Source organism: Lonchura striata, chromosome 1A, assembly GCF_050655825.1.
Source record: "Lonchura striata isolate lonStrDom1 chromosome 1A, ASM5065582v1, whole genome shotgun sequence".
Lineage (NCBI taxonomy): Eukaryota > Metazoa > Chordata > Aves > Passeriformes > Estrildidae > Lonchura > Lonchura striata.
In genome coordinates, this window is record NC_140741.1 from 5,089,002 (window position 1) to 5,109,160 (window position 20,159).

The 20,159-nt window shown below is 39.9% G+C and overlaps 1 protein-coding gene across 3 annotated transcripts in view; it reads right to left on the bottom strand.

Annotated features, from left to right (window-relative positions):
- The window catches only part of VWF (von Willebrand factor), a 130,038-nt gene that overhangs the window by 28,304 nt on the left and 81,575 nt on the right, over positions 1–20,159 (bottom strand). For all 3 annotated transcript variants that reach the window (XM_085568519.1, XM_021540069.2, XM_085568520.1), the window contains 7 exons: positions 13,860–14,003; positions 12,563–12,727; positions 10,345–10,388; positions 5,904–6,081; positions 4,225–4,445; positions 3,160–3,352; positions 2,195–2,536 (listed from right to left, as the gene is read on the bottom strand). In XM_085568519.1, the coding sequence (XP_085424645.1) occupies positions 2,195–2,536; positions 3,160–3,352; positions 4,225–4,445; positions 5,904–6,081; positions 10,345–10,388; positions 12,563–12,727; positions 13,860–14,003 (1,287 nt within the window). The remainder of the gene's footprint in view (positions 1–2,194; positions 2,537–3,159; positions 3,353–4,224; positions 4,446–5,903; positions 6,082–10,344; positions 10,389–12,562; positions 12,728–13,859; positions 14,004–20,159) is intronic.

Genomic DNA, 20,159 nt, shown 5'->3' on the forward strand with positions numbered 1-20,159 from the left:
ACTGGGAGGAGGAAAGCAAGGCAATCCAGAACTGTGCTACTGATATTAAACATATAGTGGTATAGCATGATTATTAAGTTGTAGTGTCTATTTAGTCATTAATGCAACTTGGATACATCAAATGTTGACAATTTAAATTTTTGTCAGTTACATACAGGCATTTGCTGGAAGAGGGACGATAATGATATTGTTAGGACACTTAAGACTTTTACACAATTAGTGTTAAAATGACCAACTCTTTATCTATCCTTCTACAGGCCATGTAACCAGATAGGAATTTGAAAACCGCACAGAGTTATTGAGGCAATCTGCTGACATCCTGCTTTGGACATTACAATTTGCAAAGTCTGGCTGAGGCACTGAATTTGGAAAATGGCTGGCAATGTTCTTCCTCTGCTTTCTAGGACTATAGTCCAAACAGACTGTGTTCAATAACCTATGATCTTGGAAAGATATTTCAAACATTAAGTGGAGGCTTAGGCCAAATTCACATTCACATTCCTGACTTCTTATCCCATCATTCCTTCAGTCTGAGTTTAAAACATCAAAAAAAGCATTTGTTTTACACTTTTTTTCTTTTGTATTATGTCTTTAGGATGCTGGTTCTCCTGTTCTGAAATGAAAAGTATCCAGGCAAAGAAAGCAAAGCAACAAGAAACTAGAGAGGCAGGAGGTGAGAAAACCAACTGTGACATCAAGACACTCTGTGAGGAGGTGGCTGGGAAAGAAAATTCCTACACACATCCACATCTAAGGCACTCACCTAAACCAGACATGCTGAGGGACTGAGTGTCTGTAACCATCACTGCAGAAAGGTTAACAGGAGAAGGTGGAGAATAAGCCACCTCAAGAGTTTTTTACTTGTACTTAATGATGCCTTGCATTTTTGGCAGATCTTTAGGTATGCCTCCTAACAGGAATGAAAAAGAAAAGGAAAAAAGAAAAAGGAAAAGAAAGCAGAACTATTTGTCTATGAAAATTTAGGAGAGAAGGTATACAAAGCAACAGATGTCTGACTTTGCCTCTAGCGTGGGTGTCTCGTTTGCCTTGGTTGGGTTCTGGTAATGTGCAATACTCACATCCTGCTACACAGCACAAACTTTTCACCTCCAAAACACAAGCAAAACCCAGCCAGAAGGAGAATCAGATTTGTAAAGCAAACTACAGCTAGGTCTGCCTAGTTGGCATGTCCTGGCAAGAAATGACAGCACAAAGAGAGGCTATTTCCCCAATTTTCCCTGTAGCAGAAACTTAAAATCACACTGGATCTTCCACCATGTTCTCCAAAGTTTCAGCTTTGATGGAAATGTACAGATTTTGGGAAACTGTTAGAAATAAAAGTCTTATGAGGGGACCCTGGGGGCCATCCCCTAAGTTAGGGAGACACAAGAAGCTTCCCTCAAAGCTGTTAAAAACCCACTGGCTCCTTCCTATGTCTGTTCCTATGTCCCTGAGCCACTCCCTCCCTATTCCCTGACTGACCTTTATATCTGTACTGCCCCAAGACCATGGTGACCCCCTGGCCCCTGGGGAGTGGGTAAGCAGGACTCTCCATGTGTGTGTACCAGGGACCTGAATATCTCACCATGGCTGATTAAACATCTGTGGATACCATGCAAAGGCCCTTTCTGCTTCTTTACCCTGGATTTTACTAGCAGCAATTCAGGTTTCTACAGTCTTATTTTGTGCCAGGTATAAGAGTGACGGGCTGGGAAGCAGTTCAAGTCCAAGTTACGAGTTTCTCTGTCCACCTCAGACTGTCCAACGTCTGCATCAAAACAACAATATCAGCTGCTAAAGAAGCCTAGCAGACTCTCAGCCCAAACCTGCTGCCACAAAGGTTTGGTGGCTGCAGAGCCAGGTACTGTCACAAAGCTGTGGTTACCTGCTCACAGTTTATTTCCCCCTAGCCTGGAATTTTATCAGTTAGTAGTTTACCTAGAAACACTTCTCTTATAACATTCAGCTTAGTGAGTGACCAACCGGTTACAAGATCTGCAACATCACTTGTACAATAAAATTGATCTGGAACATTTGAAAAATTAATATTGCACCGATGAGACGTCCCAAAGAGCGGCAATTTCTGTATCAGTTTTAGCTGATAGGGAACAGACTAAAACTGGTATTACGCTGATGATACCTCCCAAAGCGGGGCAATTTCTGTATCAGTTTTAGCACAGACTAAAACTCTTACGGCAAATCTCAGGCGTTCTCCAGTCCACGCAGACGCCGTACTCCCTGCAGACGTGCGCGTAGGAAGTGATCATCTCGCAGGCCTCCTCCTCGTAGCAGCTGCTCTCCATGCAGGCCTCGTAGAAGATGCTGGGGGTGATGATGCTGTGGCACTCGGCAAAGCGGTCGGAGAGCAGCAGGTGGCAGTGGCCGGGCGCGCGCTCGGAGCACCCGTCCTCCCTGCGGCTGTCACAGAGCCTGCCCGGCTCCGCCACCGTCCAGTCCTGGATGAACGCGCCGCTGTCGGCCGTGGCAGAGCCGTTGCGCAGCGTGAAGTCGTTGACGTGGTTCTGGTCACACAGCCCTGGCAGGGTGAGTAAGGGGAAAAAGAAAAATCTATCAATAATCAGTGCTAAAATAAACCTAGGAAAAAAACAGGGATGGGGCGGATGACGCTGGATGGAGCGGCTCGAGGAATTAATGATATTCCTTATAGCTGTTGTCATAAACACCCTAGGTCTTGTTTCTCATTTCCTCACTAAAGCAGGTACAGCTTCTGCCACAGAGGTACAATCTCTGTATAATTACACCACTGAGGATACCATTAAATTAACTCGCCCAGGTAACAGTTGCCCTTTCAAATTGTTCACCTTCACTGCAAGCACTGGTCAGATTTCACACAGCAGTGAATTTGTAAGAATCTAAAATTAAACCCATACCAAAAACAAAAAGAACAAATCTTCTTGAAAAGATAACTTGAAGCATGAAAAAACAGAAAGCTGTCTCTGCTGTTCTTTCTGAAGTATTACTGGGCATCAGTGAGCTATTACATTAGGGATGAGAGTAGAAAAACTTACACAGATATTCAGTATTACCCAAAAGTGTGAACCTGTTCACCCAGAGAGTTTACAGATTTGGAGATTACCAAATTGCAATAAATAAATAGAAGTTCAAGCCCAAATTAAAAGCACTAACTTTCAAACTTACCACAAAGCCCTTTTGTTCCCGAAGAAAAGCTCTTTGAATTAAGTCTAAGAATAAATTCATTGTTTCTCGGAGTAAATGTGAGATTATGTCCAAGAAGAGAGAACTTGATTTCATGCATTATTTCTCCATAGGCAGTGATTTCAAACAAGTTGCTGGAATAGGGGATAAGAACCCTTTCATCATTAATAGTCACCTGTTTAAAAAAAAGGTGAGGTTGTCACATCAGTTCCAGCAAGCAGTTACAAATCAACCCAATTTTACCATTGAAGCACATTTTGACTTGACAAATACCTGAAGATCCAACTGAATCAGGACATAAGAAACAATTTTGCCAGCTGAAGGTTCCTATTGAGTCTAAAACCATACAGAAGTACTTGACCTTGTAAACACCACATGTTTACAGACTGACAACCTCATGCTGTGAGGTTCAAATGATGTCTCAGTGGAAGTCAAGGCTGTCCAGCACCATGCAGAACTTGGTGTGGGTGTTTTGGTCCACTCCGTTTTGCTACATGAGTCAGAATAGATGGTTTTGGCAAATTGGCCAACTCCTGTATGTCTGAGCAGCCAGAGGCTGAAAAATGGGCTGAGTTTGAATATTCTCTGCCTATGAAACAGATGTAATGCATACTTTGCTGCCCTTTCTTCTAATGCTGAGGTCCAGTTGCACACAAAGTGAGAAGCAACTCCCTAGACCTTCAGCTGGCCAGTCAGGCATAGCTCTGTGAGGGACAGGGCACTCTCCCATGGACCAAACATAGAATGAAGGACCAAAAGACAGGAATCAGAGTGCAGTATGTCCTGTCTGTAATCCTGACTTTTTGGCAGAACTGTCAGGGACACATTGCCAAATCCCATGTTCTTGACACTGGCACACCAGCACAACAGGGAGTACAAGAGGGGAAACGTGTCTGACTCATTTTGCGAACACTGATTGTACCATGAAATGGAGAAGAGATGTTAAAAATAGGCTGAAACTGGATCAAGAGATGACATTTCTCCCCATAACCTGAATTCTGCAGCATGAGCAGACAATGCACAGATGAATTCATGGTGTTTGCTTACTGCCATGTCCCTGAAGAGCTGCACTGCCACACCACGATGCTTCACTTCAATGGAGTCCATGCAGTTCATCCTGGGTGCTGCTCTGCAGGACCCTTCATGGAGCAGGACTTCAACATCGTGGTGCAAGTCTTGAAACAAGGTGTAGGAGCAGTTGCCAGTCAGCTTAAAATTCAGCCCATCAAAAGTCACAATATGTTGAGATGAACTTCCTATACAGACACCTGAAAATAAACAACAAAAAAAAACCCATGTAAAAACCTTTTAAATTTTACTGTTTCTTCACAACTGTTGTGGGCATGGGGAACCAACTAACTGGGAAAGACAGGAAGGTAATGAATTGCAAATGCCGCAGCAAACATTGACAAGAAATTTTGGTAAATACTTCATCACATGTGGAGGATATTTTGCAATATCATTGTCTGGGAACAATAAGTATTATAAAAGATTTGGATAAAATTGTAAAAAATCCCTTTCCCTAAAATTTATTCACATTCAATATGATTTAGTAATAGATTTTATGTAAAAATGAAACAGGGAAAATCCCTTTACTGTTTGTGGAAAGACTGTAACATACTGTTCAACCTTTGCATTGCATGATATTCTGTACAGTGCTACATTTGATTCCAAATAACACTTTTTCACCCTTATCAGATATGTCACAAGTTGATACTCAGGGACTTTGTTTTTCAGACAGGAAACAGGAAAACTGCAGAGAAATAATATGCACAGGATAAACCAATGGCAAGCTGACAGCTCAGTCTCCTGGTTATTGGGTTAGAAACACTTTCTTGTCTTCAAAAACTGGAAAACAAGGAAGATTATAATCCCAGAAGAACCAAAACAAAACCTAATGCTTCTGGCTCATATGTTTTTAAATCTCTTGCTTAAAGGATAAAAAGGACAATATAATCAATGCCAGCAAAACATGTAAGGGGGAAAATTACCATTGTTAATAATTCAGTACTTTGCTTCTAGCTGAGAAATAATATTTTTTCTATTCATTGACCTTCAAATTTAATTTCCCAGGAAAAACAGCGAGGGAGGGAGGGAGGCCTTTGGAGCACTGGAGCATCTTCAGATATTTTACTGTAAATGCTGATAAAGTTCATATATAAATAACAACAAAACAAGTTAGCAATAAAACTGCATTTCTCAATCTTTACTTATTCGTGAACATTTAAAAAAAGATTTAAGGAAAATGGGAATCCTTTTAAATTTCTCATAGGTTTCTGTAGCACAAAATGCACTAATGTGATCCATTTCAAAGCAGTCTAAGAGCACACAACAGCCATGAATCACATTGCAGATCATGCTGCTATAAAATAGGTAACTAGTTCAGCAAGCAAGCACCTTTGTAGTGTAACTCCTGAAGTTGGACAACCTCATCCTTTCCAGCTCACACAGCTTTGAAAATGGAGTGTGAGATTCCCTGATAAAACACTGTCCCTCCACTAATGCAAAACATCAGTGGCCCTGAACTTGCAGGTAGCATTAGGCATTCCAGCATCAGTTAGGCTCTTACACTCCTAATTATTTGCTTAAATATCTGTACAACAATTAAACAGCAATGCCCTCCAGCCTGGTGACTTCTGTGACTGAGAAGCTCCACTAAGCATTACATTTGTGGTCAAACATTTCAGGTGATGGGGAGGGAGAGGCAGCCACAGACAGATACTCACATGGGCACATCCATCGGCAGCCACAAGTTTCCTCCACCTTAACAGCAGGAAGGCTGCTGTGACACACAGGCTTTGGCATCCTCTCACAGTTGATGTGGTGGCTCTCCAGAACTGTGTAATCTCCTGGGAAGCAGGTCACGGTGTGGCACTGGTCTGGTAATGTCCATTTATCACCAGGCTAGGGAGGGAAACACAGATATGCAACAATTGAAACCAAAAATGCAAAGTTTGGCTGGTGTCACGGAACTACAGCCAGAAAGTGAAGTGACCCTGGCAGCAGTGCTACTCATATTAGCCTTGCAAAAATAAATAATGGAATGCACTGTATAAAGGACTTCACGAGGATGAGAAAGTTTAAATTAGAAACACTAAGAAGCAGGCTAAAATTCCAAGCTAAAAATAACAGTCTACAATAGGAGACATTTTGTTCCAACCACCTATAGTTAGAGCTTAGCCATCCTACAACATGCATGGAGAGCAGAGTAACAAAGAATTTCCCTCAACTTTACTTTAAATTTCAAATCCTTTAGTTTTCATAAGCCACAGATAGTCAGAGCACAGCAGGAATTACTATTTTTTCCAAACTAGGAAAGCGTGGAATATTGTAGTTATTTTATCAACAACTCTGAAACTTTAAACAACTTTAAAACAGCTCCTTTCTCTCCAAAAGGAAACTGTTCATATACCAGACCAGTGTTATTACATGTACACAGTGGATTTCTAGAGCTAAAGAATTAAATTTAAAATATATACCTGTCTTCTAAAGGACAGTCTGAATTTTAAGGCACCAGGATTATGTACTAAAAAAATGACAGGAATAGATGTGCAGTGCCTCAAGATTCCTATCTGCAGAAAGCTAAGCTCTCTGGCCTCAATCCTGCAGAGCTCGAAAGTCCATAAGTAGGTTGTTTTAAAACAGTGCTCATCCCTGAAGTGGGCATTCCCAGGAATACCCCCAAATGTGGGAAACAGCACTTCCCAGAGCTCTCTCCACAGAGGTGAGTCCAGAAACACCAGTACAAGTGCACCAGTGCTTCTGTGAGCTGGGTAGCAACTTCTTGATATTCACAAGCAGAAATGTGGGAAGAAAAGAGAATTGATACTGGGTATGGCCATCTCCCATCCTGTCCTTCACAGTTTAACCATAGAAGAGGAAAAAAAAGGGATAAAAATACCTAGGTAAGAACATCATTCACAGATAATTCTTGTAATTTTGAAAGTATTTCTCTGTAGCTCTGAGCTACAGGATGCCTTCAAGTCTAAACAAGAGCTGCCAGATTTGCAGCCACAAAAAATTACATATTAAATACAGGTTAATTTACTGGAATTGTTTTTTGTTTCAGGACTTTGAGAAAGCAACTGGAAGTTGCTTAATACATTTTTCAGGCTTTTGAGCCTAGAGGAGGTTGTGAAAAAGTAATAAGGGGAGCTTTAAGGACAGAAAAAGTATTTCTGCAGGACGAGATAGAATGGCTTTTAATTACAGTTGTCTCTGCTACAACTCTACTGAAAGTGGAAGCACCTGGAAGGGTACATATACAGCTGTGCAAGTATGGCTTCCATACATATTTAAGTGGTTTTATTCACTCTTTAATAGGACATTTATTAGAAAACATCTAAGATCTGGACAAGAAAAGCAAAGCACAAAACATTAAAACAAAAAAAAAAAAAAAAAAAAAAAAAGTTGAGGGATTAAAAAAAAAAAAAACCCAAGAACTCTAGTGCAGAGAAAAACACAGGGACTCTAAAGACAAAGAGAGCCTAAATCCCAATTGATATGAAACTGCAGGAGCAAAAGCAGGACAGAAAGGAAAGCAAAATCTGGGTTTCTAAGCTGTGAAGGATAAGTCTGCCAAGACACTGCAGGAAGCCTCAGACTTCCTCTCTGAGGGAGCTCTGAACCTGCAGACCTGGATGTGCACACTCTGTCTTGCTGTGCATCTGCAGGAGAGAGACCCACGCACCTCAGCAGCTCCCTTGGCTGTTATCTCTCAGTTTAGATGAAGTTATTTGTTTGTTTGTCTCTTCTTTAAGCCAAGAGCTGAACAATACTAGAAAAGCCATGGTAATAGCTCAGGAACATGAGGTTTGCCACTTTAAATAGCCTAGAAATGCAAATTGCTTTACAGATCACTTCATGAGGAAATATCACTATTATAAGACAAAAACCTACACTTCTTTACCACCTTTATGCCTGCTTCTAAATTTCAAAACAAGACTAACAATGAATATTAAATACATTAAAAAAAAAAAAAAAAAACCTAATTTATCATAATTGTCCTGATATTCTGCCAACTGCCAAATTAAAACATTAAACCAGTGGCTCTTTACATAGTCTATGTTTGGCACTCCTGCTACCTACCCTTGCCACTGGGCCTGGTGAGTACTAAATACTTCCAAAGATTCAAAGAATAGCTTAACAAACACACAGAGGACAAAACTGTCAAGAATTAGCAAATACAAAAAGGTGCCACCTGCAGCTCAGGGTGTCCCTGAGTAACAAATTGTTCATGGCTAGGATAGTTCAGGAAATTTTCATACATATTTATTAACAGTGCTTTCCTGGATCCTCTTTTGGCCACACAGTAGAGGGGATTGGGTGGATTTTTGGCCTGACCCAGCACATTTGATCTGCTACTAGCAATGACCTTAATCAAGAATGTTTCTTCTACAGTCACTTCCAGGGTAGGAGTAATAACAAAACAAAATACAAAAAAGTAACAAATCATAATATTCCTGACACTGATAGGATTTAGGCTGAGATTTTTGATCCTGAGAACTCAGATTTCCTTGCAAAATGCAGGATATCAGTTCCCACAATTTCCAGGTGCATGACAGACATCCCAGCTGGGGACCTGAGCCTCCTGCAAGAATTCTCTGAGCAACGCCTGAAAGATTATGAAGCCAATATAAAAACCTGTGTTTTCTGAATCGGGGAAGGAAGAACCTTGATTCTTCTTTCTTGTTCATTTGTGGGCTGTGCTGGAAGAGGGGAACAGAACAGTGGCACCTTAGAGCCAGTGAGGCACAGCAGAGGATGCTGCACCACAGAGGCAGGAACTTCCATGCTGTCTTGGAGGCTCCATGGGATGCTCCAGAAGGCTATGGCCTCACAGTGACTTCCAACACCTATTTTTCCTGGCTGACAGAATAGGCAACTCAAAATCCCCCTAAAGGCTGTCATTTGAATTTGTGGCTCATTTTTATATGGACTGGAGCCCCAGTCTGTTTCCTTCTAAAAGCATTTCAGCCAGAATGGAAATTGTACTTTAAGTTTATCACCCCCAAAAATGAAACCTGACGTGTCTGAAATTCAAGTTTAGGCTTCCCAGCACTTATCTATACATACCTGTGTCTGCTTCTAGGAGCTCAGAGTCCTAGACACATTCAGTTCAAACAAAATCTGATTTTTTTTTTTTTGTCTTAATAAAGAAGTTTTTCAAGTTTAGTTTTTGTTTGTTTGGTCTTCTTTTCTTAATTAAGCTGTCATCCTCAAATTCATCAGATTATACTTAGTGTCTGATTTAGCTAAAGCCTTTCTGTGTTCTGACCAGCTGATTGAGGCCAACTATGTAAAGTAGCTTTGATATATTTACTGTCTTCAGGTAATTCATATTCACTTATTAGCCACACCCTTCCTTCACAGTCACATCTTCACAAGGGAATATTTTTAATGAACTGTAAATTCAAGATGAATCCTTCAAGTAGAACTCATAACTGATCCCTACTAGAAAACATGGCACAAGCTTATGCTAATATTTTTAAATTCATGTAGTACCATATACTCTGAAAAACCTTGGCATTTCACCTGAGATGAAGAATCTGAACCATTTACAACATCTGGAACACCAATTTCTTAGAGTGGGATCGCTTTTGAGAGATCAGACAAGTTTACTAACACTTCTGAGCATTTTCTCATGATTAATGAGAACTTTTGCTCAAACAAACTGCAAGAAACTTTATTTCCTTGCTAAAGAGATGATTTTTCCCTAGAGACATAACTATCACACAATAATTCTCTTCCTGTAAAATTGCCATAGGGACAAGGTATTTGTAATTTCAGCAGAAGGACAGTGGCTGGACAATGAGGTTGCCCCTGCACGTGCACCTTTATTTGGCCATGTGTAGTTGTCCCAGAAGTCTTCTCACCAAGAGACGAAAATGCATTTTTTGTTGTCAGGGAAGACAAACATTGTCAGAACTTTTGGTTCTGCACTGACTTCAGTAACATTCAACACTCTGCAAGATGAGGTAATGTTAGAGGAAGCCTCCTCTGTGTGCAAAGTTATCCAACCAGTTCAAAATCCAACTTTTTCTTCTTCCAAAATCATTCTTGATATTGTCCCATGTTATTTGTTTTAGGTTAACTGTGAAGATATTCATGTTCTTGTACAAACTTTGCATCTTAAAAGCCAGATGGCCAAACAGGCAATGCACTTACTCGCTTTTTGTTTCCATCCTCATCAATGCATTCTCTGACTGGGTCTGAAAGAGAAGCAGACATCTTTTAGTCATCCCATTCCCTTATCAAGCCTTTTAAGTGATGGTCACCAAAATACAGATAATACTTAAAAGCTTGATTTAAGCTGTGAGAAGGTTGGGGGTTTTTGTGCTAGAGTATGTGAATCCCTACCTGAAGGCATTTGTCCAAAGAGCACAAGAATAAGTCACAAAAGGCATAAACAATGACTGTGGTCCCGAAATACTCCATGAGCAATAACTGGGCAGTAATTGTACAGCACTTCTTGTACAGCCACAGATCTGCCCAGATGGTGCTTAAAGGATGAGCATGGCTTTGGCTCTGAGGCACAGTCCAGCCTTACTTCAGAACCTTGAAATCCACTGAGACCATTCCTGGGAATTAGCAGGTAATGACAAATTCCACAGCCACATTTATTAAATGTAGGAACATCAGAACAGCATAACTACACAAATAGCTGCAATAAGAACACCCAAATCCAGTTTCCTTACATTTAGTCATGACTGTGACAAGTGGTTTTTTTCACATAATCAGTTAAACAGTCACAGGGTACCCACTGAATTGCAGCTTCTATGTTTGTGTGCTTTCACTACACACCTAAAGATATTTTAGAAGCAATTTCATTTTTGTACTATGGTATGACAAAGTCTCTAGGATATTAAGACACTGACTAACAAATTCTTTGTAGAATACTAGGCTATGCTATCCTATATACACTCTCTGTTCTGTCTTTTCCAGGATAAGTAATGTATTTTTAAATCATTTAGGAACTCTTTAAAACCTTTTTTTAATGGTATTATTTTTGGTACACTTCCATACAAAAGGCAAGACTCCCTCTGCATGAGAAATCCAACTGTATGAGTCTAGAGGGGGAAATCACGCTTTACAGATTGTATAAAATTTATATAAAACAAAACAAACAGAAAGAAATCCAAATAAAAAAAATCCCACCAAAAAATTAGTTTGTCACCCCCTAGCAAAGTCTTCACCATCAGCAAAAGAGAGACCTAAATTCCTCAGATTTTAGGTGTTGAATATGTCTATAGTTCAGGGCTTTTTGAGCTGTTGGAAAAGCTTTCATAAAAAATACAAAGCTTTCACCTCTAGTACTGATAGGTTACAGCACAGATTGCAATAAGAAAATAATTACTGGTTCCAAATTCCTGCTCCCCATCCTCAATCTTGGATCAATGTAATTTACAGCAAGAAAAATCACCTATTTTACAGTGTGAAGAGAGGAAATGCATCTTTAAAAGCTTATTTTAAAAGAAAGAAAATGGCAGCTGTTTAAATCTAGAAAATGGCAGCTGTTGAAATCCAGAAAATGGCACCTGTTTGATGCTCTTGAGAGATTTTAAAACACCAGAAGTGATCCCAGTGCAGGCTGATTTGATATCTCCAAGCTGGACTGTGAACACTCTGCAACTTCCTCACCCTCAGAGGTCCTTGGCTCCACAAAAAAAAAGTCCATTTATTCTAGTGGAGATGTAACTAAGCCCTCATAATGCTGGCAAAAACCTCTGCAATGACTAACACCACAAGGCACTGGCTTGTGGTGAGAATGTGTGGATGTTATTGGGACATAGCAAGGTTCCTTAGAGGAGTGTTGCCCTCTACAAATAAATGAATGCTTGTTTAAAGCATTTTACACTTTTTTTTCCCAGTATCTGTTTCCCTGGGTAAGCAAATTCTTTTTTTTTTTTTTCCCTTCTATTTTGGCTGAATTTTTTGTAGACACACATGTAACAATGTCTGAAAAACACATAACTTGAAATCTTTGCCCACAACATTTCTGAAACATGCCCCATTCATTCATGACACATTCAACTTTTCTTCTGTCCTTCAGTTATTGACTAGTCCTGAGTACTGATTATCAAGATTTTTATCAAGACTGATTTTTATTAAGATGGTAGCTTGAAAGTTCAGGCCTGAGCAGTTCTAAAAACCTTGCTGGAATTGGGCTAACTGGAATAGCAGCTGGATACATATTTAAAAGGCTCAAATTTGGTTTCACACCTAAGTGATGAAGGTGGTCTAGGTCAGTATTTGTGATGGCTGTCAGTGGAACACTCACAACAGAACATCTGATTGCCTTCTAATATCAAGAAAAAACATCCTGGTTTTGCATTTCAGTTTTTGTGTTATGCTCCAGACACAAGGTCATGACTTTCAGACTTACCCATGCACACTTTTTTGATAAATTCATTGTTCAATGTGATCATAGTGGATAAATCTTCAAAATTCTGGAGCTTCATGATTCTGTTAGCAGCAGATGGCCCAGCCAGAGTCCTCAGCTGCCCTTCATCATATCTGTTCCCAACACCAATTGGAAAGAGGGATACTCCTAGGAAAAGAGAAGGAAGTGTTTGAAATAGGCAAGCCACAGGAGAAAATCATTGCTTATGGACATGGAGTGTTCATCCCTGGAAGTATTTAAAGGATGTGGCACTTGGCAGTGCTGGGTCAATGGTTGGACATGATAATCTTAAAGGTCTTGTCCAACCTAAAGATGATATAATTTTTATTTTTTCATTTGCTTCTAAAAAAAAATAGACGTGGGAAAAGTTTTCCTCCAACACTTAATATTCATGTGTTACTTGCATCATTCCCCCTACACTGGCTAAAGGCAACTAAGGGCTGAAATGGTGCTGCTCTAATCACATTCTTAGCTAAGATGAGCTCTATTAGTCCCAAGCATAATAAGATCATTCATGGGCAACAAAACACAGCTGCAGACTTAATGACATCTTCACTCTTTTTAAATGAAAAAAAATAATTTCAATATGCTCTCTTCTTTCTTCAGTTACACAGAAATTGGATTATTTTCAAACCATTTAATTAAAAATAACAGTTGATAGTTGTTATACAGTCCATGCCTTATTCAATAACTCCCAGAGCAACTTTCAAACAAAGTCAAAGTTCTTCAGCTGAACACCTGAGGAACCTGAGGTACTGAAAGAACAGCCAGAAAACTTGAATAATCATCAAGCAGCATAATGATAGAAAAGTATATTCATGTAGATGTCAGTGAAGAATCTGGTCAAAACCTCTAATTATTATTATTATTATCATTATTATTTTTATGATTATGATTATTATTTTTATTTCTTATTATTATTGTTGTTGTTGTAAACCTTTCCAGTTTCACTGCACTGCAACAGTACTGAATTTATATTAGACCACATTTCTGTTATCCCCATCTACCCACAGGATCTCAGAAAATGACATGCTACTAATTTGTGAGTCCTGGGGAAGCTGTCAGCCTTAACTGCAGATTGATTTTGAATTTCCCAGTACCTCAAAGGCATCTTCACAGGGTATGGTTTTGTTCAGGTCTGTTCCTTACCACAATACGCACAGTAACTCCAGAGCTTACACAAACATACCAGTGTCTTAGTTTTCCATCTTTTGTTCTACCTCATTACTTAAAAAGTAACAATTCTACTTATAACTAGTGACAGTGAAATGAGGTTTACTGTTCACTCTTGCAGAAAGGGCAGCAGCCTCCACAGCATCTTGGGAGCTCCCCGACACGATGACAATCGCGACCTTTGATGCACTGGGTCTGCCCCCGTGGGATTCTGACATTGCATTCTGGACCACAAAATCAATGGCATTTCCTAGGAAGAAACGAAGAGAGAAATGAGAGATGTAATAGAAAAGTCACAGGAGGCTATGAAACTAAATTTTATATTGCTTTAGTGTGTTCCACTATTAGGTAATGAAAAATATTCTTAAAGGACTCCTAATGTGTGAATTATTGCAGCTACATGAAAGATCACAGCTATTAAAATTCTTGCAGTATTTATTAAGACATCCAAATACAGGAGGACCATGCTTAACTCCATCTGTAGACCATTCCAGTCTCTGCAGTGACAGGAATATTTTTTCCCTTTCCTTAACCACGATAACAAAGTCACGCTCCTCACCTAAGTAGTTACCTTTCCCAGAAGTATTGCTACCCCTAAAGGATAGAAAGCATTGTGGGGATTATATTCCTGCTTCGAACTGCCGAGCAACACTGACATCCAGTGGCGAGCTGATCCACAGCTCGGCATCATCCTGAGCTGTTCACTCAAGTTGTTCTGACTCTTATAAAAGATCTAGAGTGCTTCTGTAATTTCATCGACTTTCCCTACGCGTGTGAAAAGCCTATCTTGCCCCCACACAACCAGCAACCTCTCTGAAATTTAAACTCTGTGTATTCCATAATACAAATGGGTGATCCTTATTAAAAAAAAAAAAAAAGTTAAAACAAAAATGCCAAATAAAACTACATCAAACCCCACAAAACTTGCAAAGAAATTCTACCTGAGCTACCAAATCACCAACTGGCTTAAAAGGGAACCTGCTGCTCATTTATTTAACATCTGTGAACGCTCAGGCAAATTTGTTGATAATTTTGACCTCAGCAAGAGAGCACTTTGTTAGTACTCACATTTAGACATGTATTTGCACAAATATTTACACTGGGAATCATGATATGCAGCTTTCTTAAAAGCTCCTTTGGGCTTGGAAGTTATCAGGTCAGGAAGCAGAAATGAAACCGGGTGACTGATGTGACATTCAGGGCAAACAGTGACTGGTGAACAATAAACACTTGAAAGAGTATTTTGTCTGAGTAATCTGGAATAACTGTGTAGCAAAAATAGGTTTCCCTGAGGAATTCACTGTACAATTTATAATAACAAATGCATTTGTAAAACCCTGGAAGTCAGCAGCACAGCCCCAGTACGCCTTAGGACACCTGAACACTTTGTACTTGATGTCTTCTTAACCATGTCACCCACACCTTTTCAGTGATAGAAGCAAAAACCCTTTTCCTAAGCTGCTGCAAGCATGGACAAACTTTAGGAATCTCACTCAGCACAATGATTATGGATAAGGCTTGGAGAGCTGGGATTGTTCACCTTGGAGAAGGCTCCAGGGAGACTTCACTGTAGTCTTACAGTATTTAAAGGGAACTTATAAAAAAGAATGAGAGCAATTTATTATAGTGGTAGGTAGGGATAGGACAAGGGGAAGAGTTTTAAACTGAAAGAGGAGTGATTTAGATTTGATGTGATTAAGAACTTTTTTACTCAGAGGATCCTGAGGCACCAGTGGAACAGGCTGCCCTGGGAAGCTGTGGCTGCCCCATCCCTGGAAGTGTCCAAGACCAGGCTGGATGGGGCTCTGAGCAGCCTGGGAAAGTGGAAGGTGTCCCTGGCCACGGCAGAGGGTTAGAATGAGATGATCTTTGAGCTCTCTTCCAATCCAAACCGTTCAGTGATTCTATACCATGGCAGCAGCAGTTGGATATTCAGTGAAAACCTTGAAATTTTGGATGTTTTTCTGCTTGTAACAAAGCACATTTTAAAACACCATTATTTGTTGGGTGATGGTGATTCCATTTCACAAACTACTGTTCCTGACCACAAAAAAGTAACTAACCTCAGACATTAACTCGTGTCCTACACAGCTTTCCCACAATCCTTTCTACAAATGGTTTTGTGTCTGTCAAGGTAAATGTCAAATACAGAATGGTACATTAGCTAGAAATAACTAAGGATAAAACAAAATACAGCAAATAAATCTCACTATATTCAAAATCCCTGAGATTTCTCTAGGATGGTCACTGTGCCAGAAGATTAACTCATTTCCCTTTGGTCCTACAATTACCAGAAAAAGTATTTAACTTTCAAACATATTTTAGGTTAAACTTTTGCACAGTAAGAGTCACAAATGTTTTTTTATTCATTTGTGGAAAGTGCTTGAAATTTCTTATTTGTTTTCTTTAATGACACTTTGACTTTTGTGTGGTTGGTGTGGTCAGCAGCAGGTCCAGCTCCATTTTTCTTCTTCTCACATTAATTTTAAAAATGCTCAGAAACCCCATACATATTTGCAAACTGAAAAAAAAAATAATCCATTCTTTTTATAATTTCTCATAAAGAAATCAAGTACAATAGAACCAGTGACTATTTCAAAGGCCCCAAAAGCAGTTACTCAATTTAATGCATGGAAAATTGGATTTAGCATAGTAAAAACACTTTGGATTTCTCCCTTTATTTTGAAGCCAGCTCTGAAGTAAAGAGCCAGGTGTCTGAAGACATCATCAAATGAACACTTTAGTCCTGCTAGAGGGATTCAGAAAGTCCCCATCTCAGGATGGAAGCTGTCACTTCTCAGCTCTTTGTCTCTCCATCTCACCACAGAGGGAAAAAACAAATCCCTCAGAGGCCACAATAAAAACTATTCACTGCTAAAATCAACCAACCTCAATATTTTCATACTGAGATACCACAGCACAACAGAAACCTGACATTTTCATATCAATAAAGGAAATATAAGTATTTACACCGAATTAAACAACAGCACGCACAAGGCTTTATTAAGATTGGAAAGAGTTTTCACAACATGGAAATATAAAGACAATCTCAGAATGATTTGGGTTGGAAGGGACCTTAGAGATCATTCAGTTCCAGCTCCCCTGTCATGGGCAGGAATGGATTTCTCTAGCGCAGGTTGTTTTCAGCCATTTTAGCCCTTCCCTCAGCCCACCAAAGGTGCTGAGCCCCCAGCAGCCTCCCAGATCAGTCAGTAGGGTATGACTGCCACTCACTGGGCATGTCCAGAGGAAAAAATGCAAATAAATAAAAAGTGAAAACAAACACCCAATTGAACCATACAGGCTGCTTTAGAAAGGACAGACCAATCCTTCCAAGCACAGAACAGCACCTTCTCCCCATCCTTCAGCGCTCATGTTTGGAATAATCATTAAATAATGACTGGGAATATTTGATGCTGAAATTCTGAGTCAGAAAGGCTTTTTAAGAACCTTTTCCTGGATGACTTGACACCTGATGGATTTCAAAGTTAGATTTGTATTCTGAAGTAACAACTCAGAATGGTTCACACAGAGGTTCCTGCAAGGACTACAAGCTGACTAAATGGACATAAACAAGCTTTAAGGACAAAAGACAATCTGTTGAATAGCGTTGGAGATGTTTAGTAGGAGTCTAGAGGGAATTACACTAGATTCTGCCTTATTGAATAGTTTCATTAATGATTTGGATGGAAGCGTTAAAATGTGTAAAAAGGCATGTTAATCTGAATCACAAATATTGGATTGGGAGCAATCATGGACATCATGGAATTAACTGAATGAGCACAAGGCACCCTAGAAATATTTGAAATATATCCAAGAAATAAAAACGAAGATTGATCCCAGAATTAGCCAATCTGGGACACACAGATATTTAATGTTTTGGTGGATGCCTCAGGGAAAGCAAAAACTTCCTAAGAGAAACATTTGCAATTATTTTCTTTTATTTTGTCGGAAACAAGGAATTAAATGTAAAGCCCCTTGAGGGTCTGTAGAGTTGTGACAGACAGAGGTTCCAATTAGATGGAGCTTCCTTCTGGGAGCTTGTAATTTGTGCCTTAATTGGCCCTAGTGGTTTCTCTAACATTTCTGCAACATCTTGACCAGAAAAAGTACCACAAGAGATCTTAATCTCCCCCAAGTCCTGAAAGCAACATGGGAAAGAAACAAAGTAAGAATGGTTCCTCAGAACCTGAAGTGATACAGAAGCAGGCAACACTGTCTGGATGGTGTAAGTATTCCAGACTGCAAATATGTAATCAAGAACTTGCCTAACCAGGAACAACTCCCCACTGTGATAATCACAGAATGATAAAATCACAGAATGGTTTGATTGGAAGGGACCTTAAAGATCATTTCATTCCAACCCCCCTGCCATGGGCAGGGACACCTCCTACTAGACCAGGTCCATAATCCTGAAGCTGGCTTTTGTATCTTAATTTAGGCTCTTCACTTGGCACCAAATGGGATTTTTCACTGAAAAATAAGATTATTTTAATTTTGAAACAAATCAGCTATTGAAAACTGATCCCACAGTGCTTTAAGTGGTTAGTTCTTGGCACATAAATATTGATATTTTGGCATTAACACACGTTGATTAATGTGTGCTGAACTTTACATGAGCAGCACAAAGCTGCCAGTTCAACACCACTTAATGGAACAGGCCCCAAAAACCTCTCCTCTGCAGGTCACAAATCCTGCATTTCTCTTACCACCGAGGGCTTCTGATGAGCCCAGACTCCACCAGAAGCTCATTCAACTCACAGACCTTGTAAGAAATGAACTAGGGATAAAAAGCAAACAAAAAATCCCTTGAAGGGCAGTGAATTAAAACAGCTCAGGGAAGATATCAGTGGTGCCCAAAACTTGCTTCAAAGAGGAGCTGGCACCACCAGTTCAGCAATATTTGTGGGGAACAAGTGAAAGCCTCTTTCAGTGGATGGGAGCCCTCTGATCAGGACAGCTGCTGGCCTTGGGTGACAGATTTTGGAAATTCAATATAGAATGGATCATTTGGGGAGAGATATGAATAAGGAGAAATGCTACGGGGAGGGCTTTGCTTCCAAAACCACAGGGGAGGCTTAGGAGAAAGACATTTGTACCTTCTTAATCCTGACAGCAAAGCTGAATGCTGCTAATCACATATATTAATAATGATGGAAAGTTGGAGGAAGAATATAAATTTAGGATTTTTCTTTTTGGAGGCGGTAAGGAGGGAAATATTTCTTTCCCTAAAGATGCTTTTATACAGCTGAGCCACATAGAACATACTTCCTCCAGGTTTGGAGGCTGAGGGAGGAAAATGTCAGTCTAAATGAGCAACTTTTACTAGGGCTATAAAGAAGCAAAATAATGTTTTTATATAGTGTTAAACAGTATTTACTGTAGGGATTGCTTAATCTGCTCCCTGTGACTCTCCTAAACACCCACAAACGCTGAACAGAGACACATTTACATGATTCTCAGTTGTCATGCACACATCACTTTAGTGTTTAGTTAGTTTCCTTCTTTTTTTTTTTTTTTGGGTTGTTTCTTATGTGAAGTTGTACACGATTTCATGATGTCTGAATATCCCCAGAGCTGCTTCTTGATAGGTTGCTTGAGCCAAAATTTGCCTCATGCTATTGAATGGCCCCATTGCACAAACATAGGAAAGACTTGTGGTATAAGCTGCTCTTTCTTGTTCTTCTTATGCCCTCACATACTCCGTAGTTTTTCATTATTTCTTATTACTAAAATTTCTCCTAGAGTTTCATTACGGTTAAGTAATGCAGGAAAGGGAATGCTTTCTACAGTAAGTCTTTTGCAGCAGTAGCACAACTGCCCTCTGAACATAGAGCTTTTTGGACCAAAATAGTACGATTTGGATCAACAAAGATGGAATCAAGATTCCACTGAATTTTTCTTCTACCATAGGGCAGCCAGGGCAAATAAGAAGAAACAGCTCTGGTCTGATAGCAATGATATTTTTTGATGAGTAAATTGAGATCAAGCAAAGGCTAGAAAACATTTCCTAAGAAAATGCAGCATCCAGACTGGGCCATCTACACTTGCCAAGCAGCCTCAGCATTCCCAGAGGCCCGAGCACAGACAGAAGGGCCTGAGTGACCATGCACTTCCCAGGAATGCTGTCTCCTGCACAGCCAGCCACATTCACACACATCACAAGGTACAACACAGCACCATATTTTCGTGACTTCATTTGGGAGGAACTACTACTCTATTCCAATTTGGTTCATTATACCACATCCTCACTCGCGGTCTCTGAGTGTTTTCCAATGAGACATAAACAAATCACTAACGAGGATGTCATGCGGCTGCCTCTCCCATTTCATTTCCCAAAGGCCATGTTTGCTCTGTTTATCCTGCAGTTCCATGTGGCTTTCTCTACACATTACATGGAAGGCTT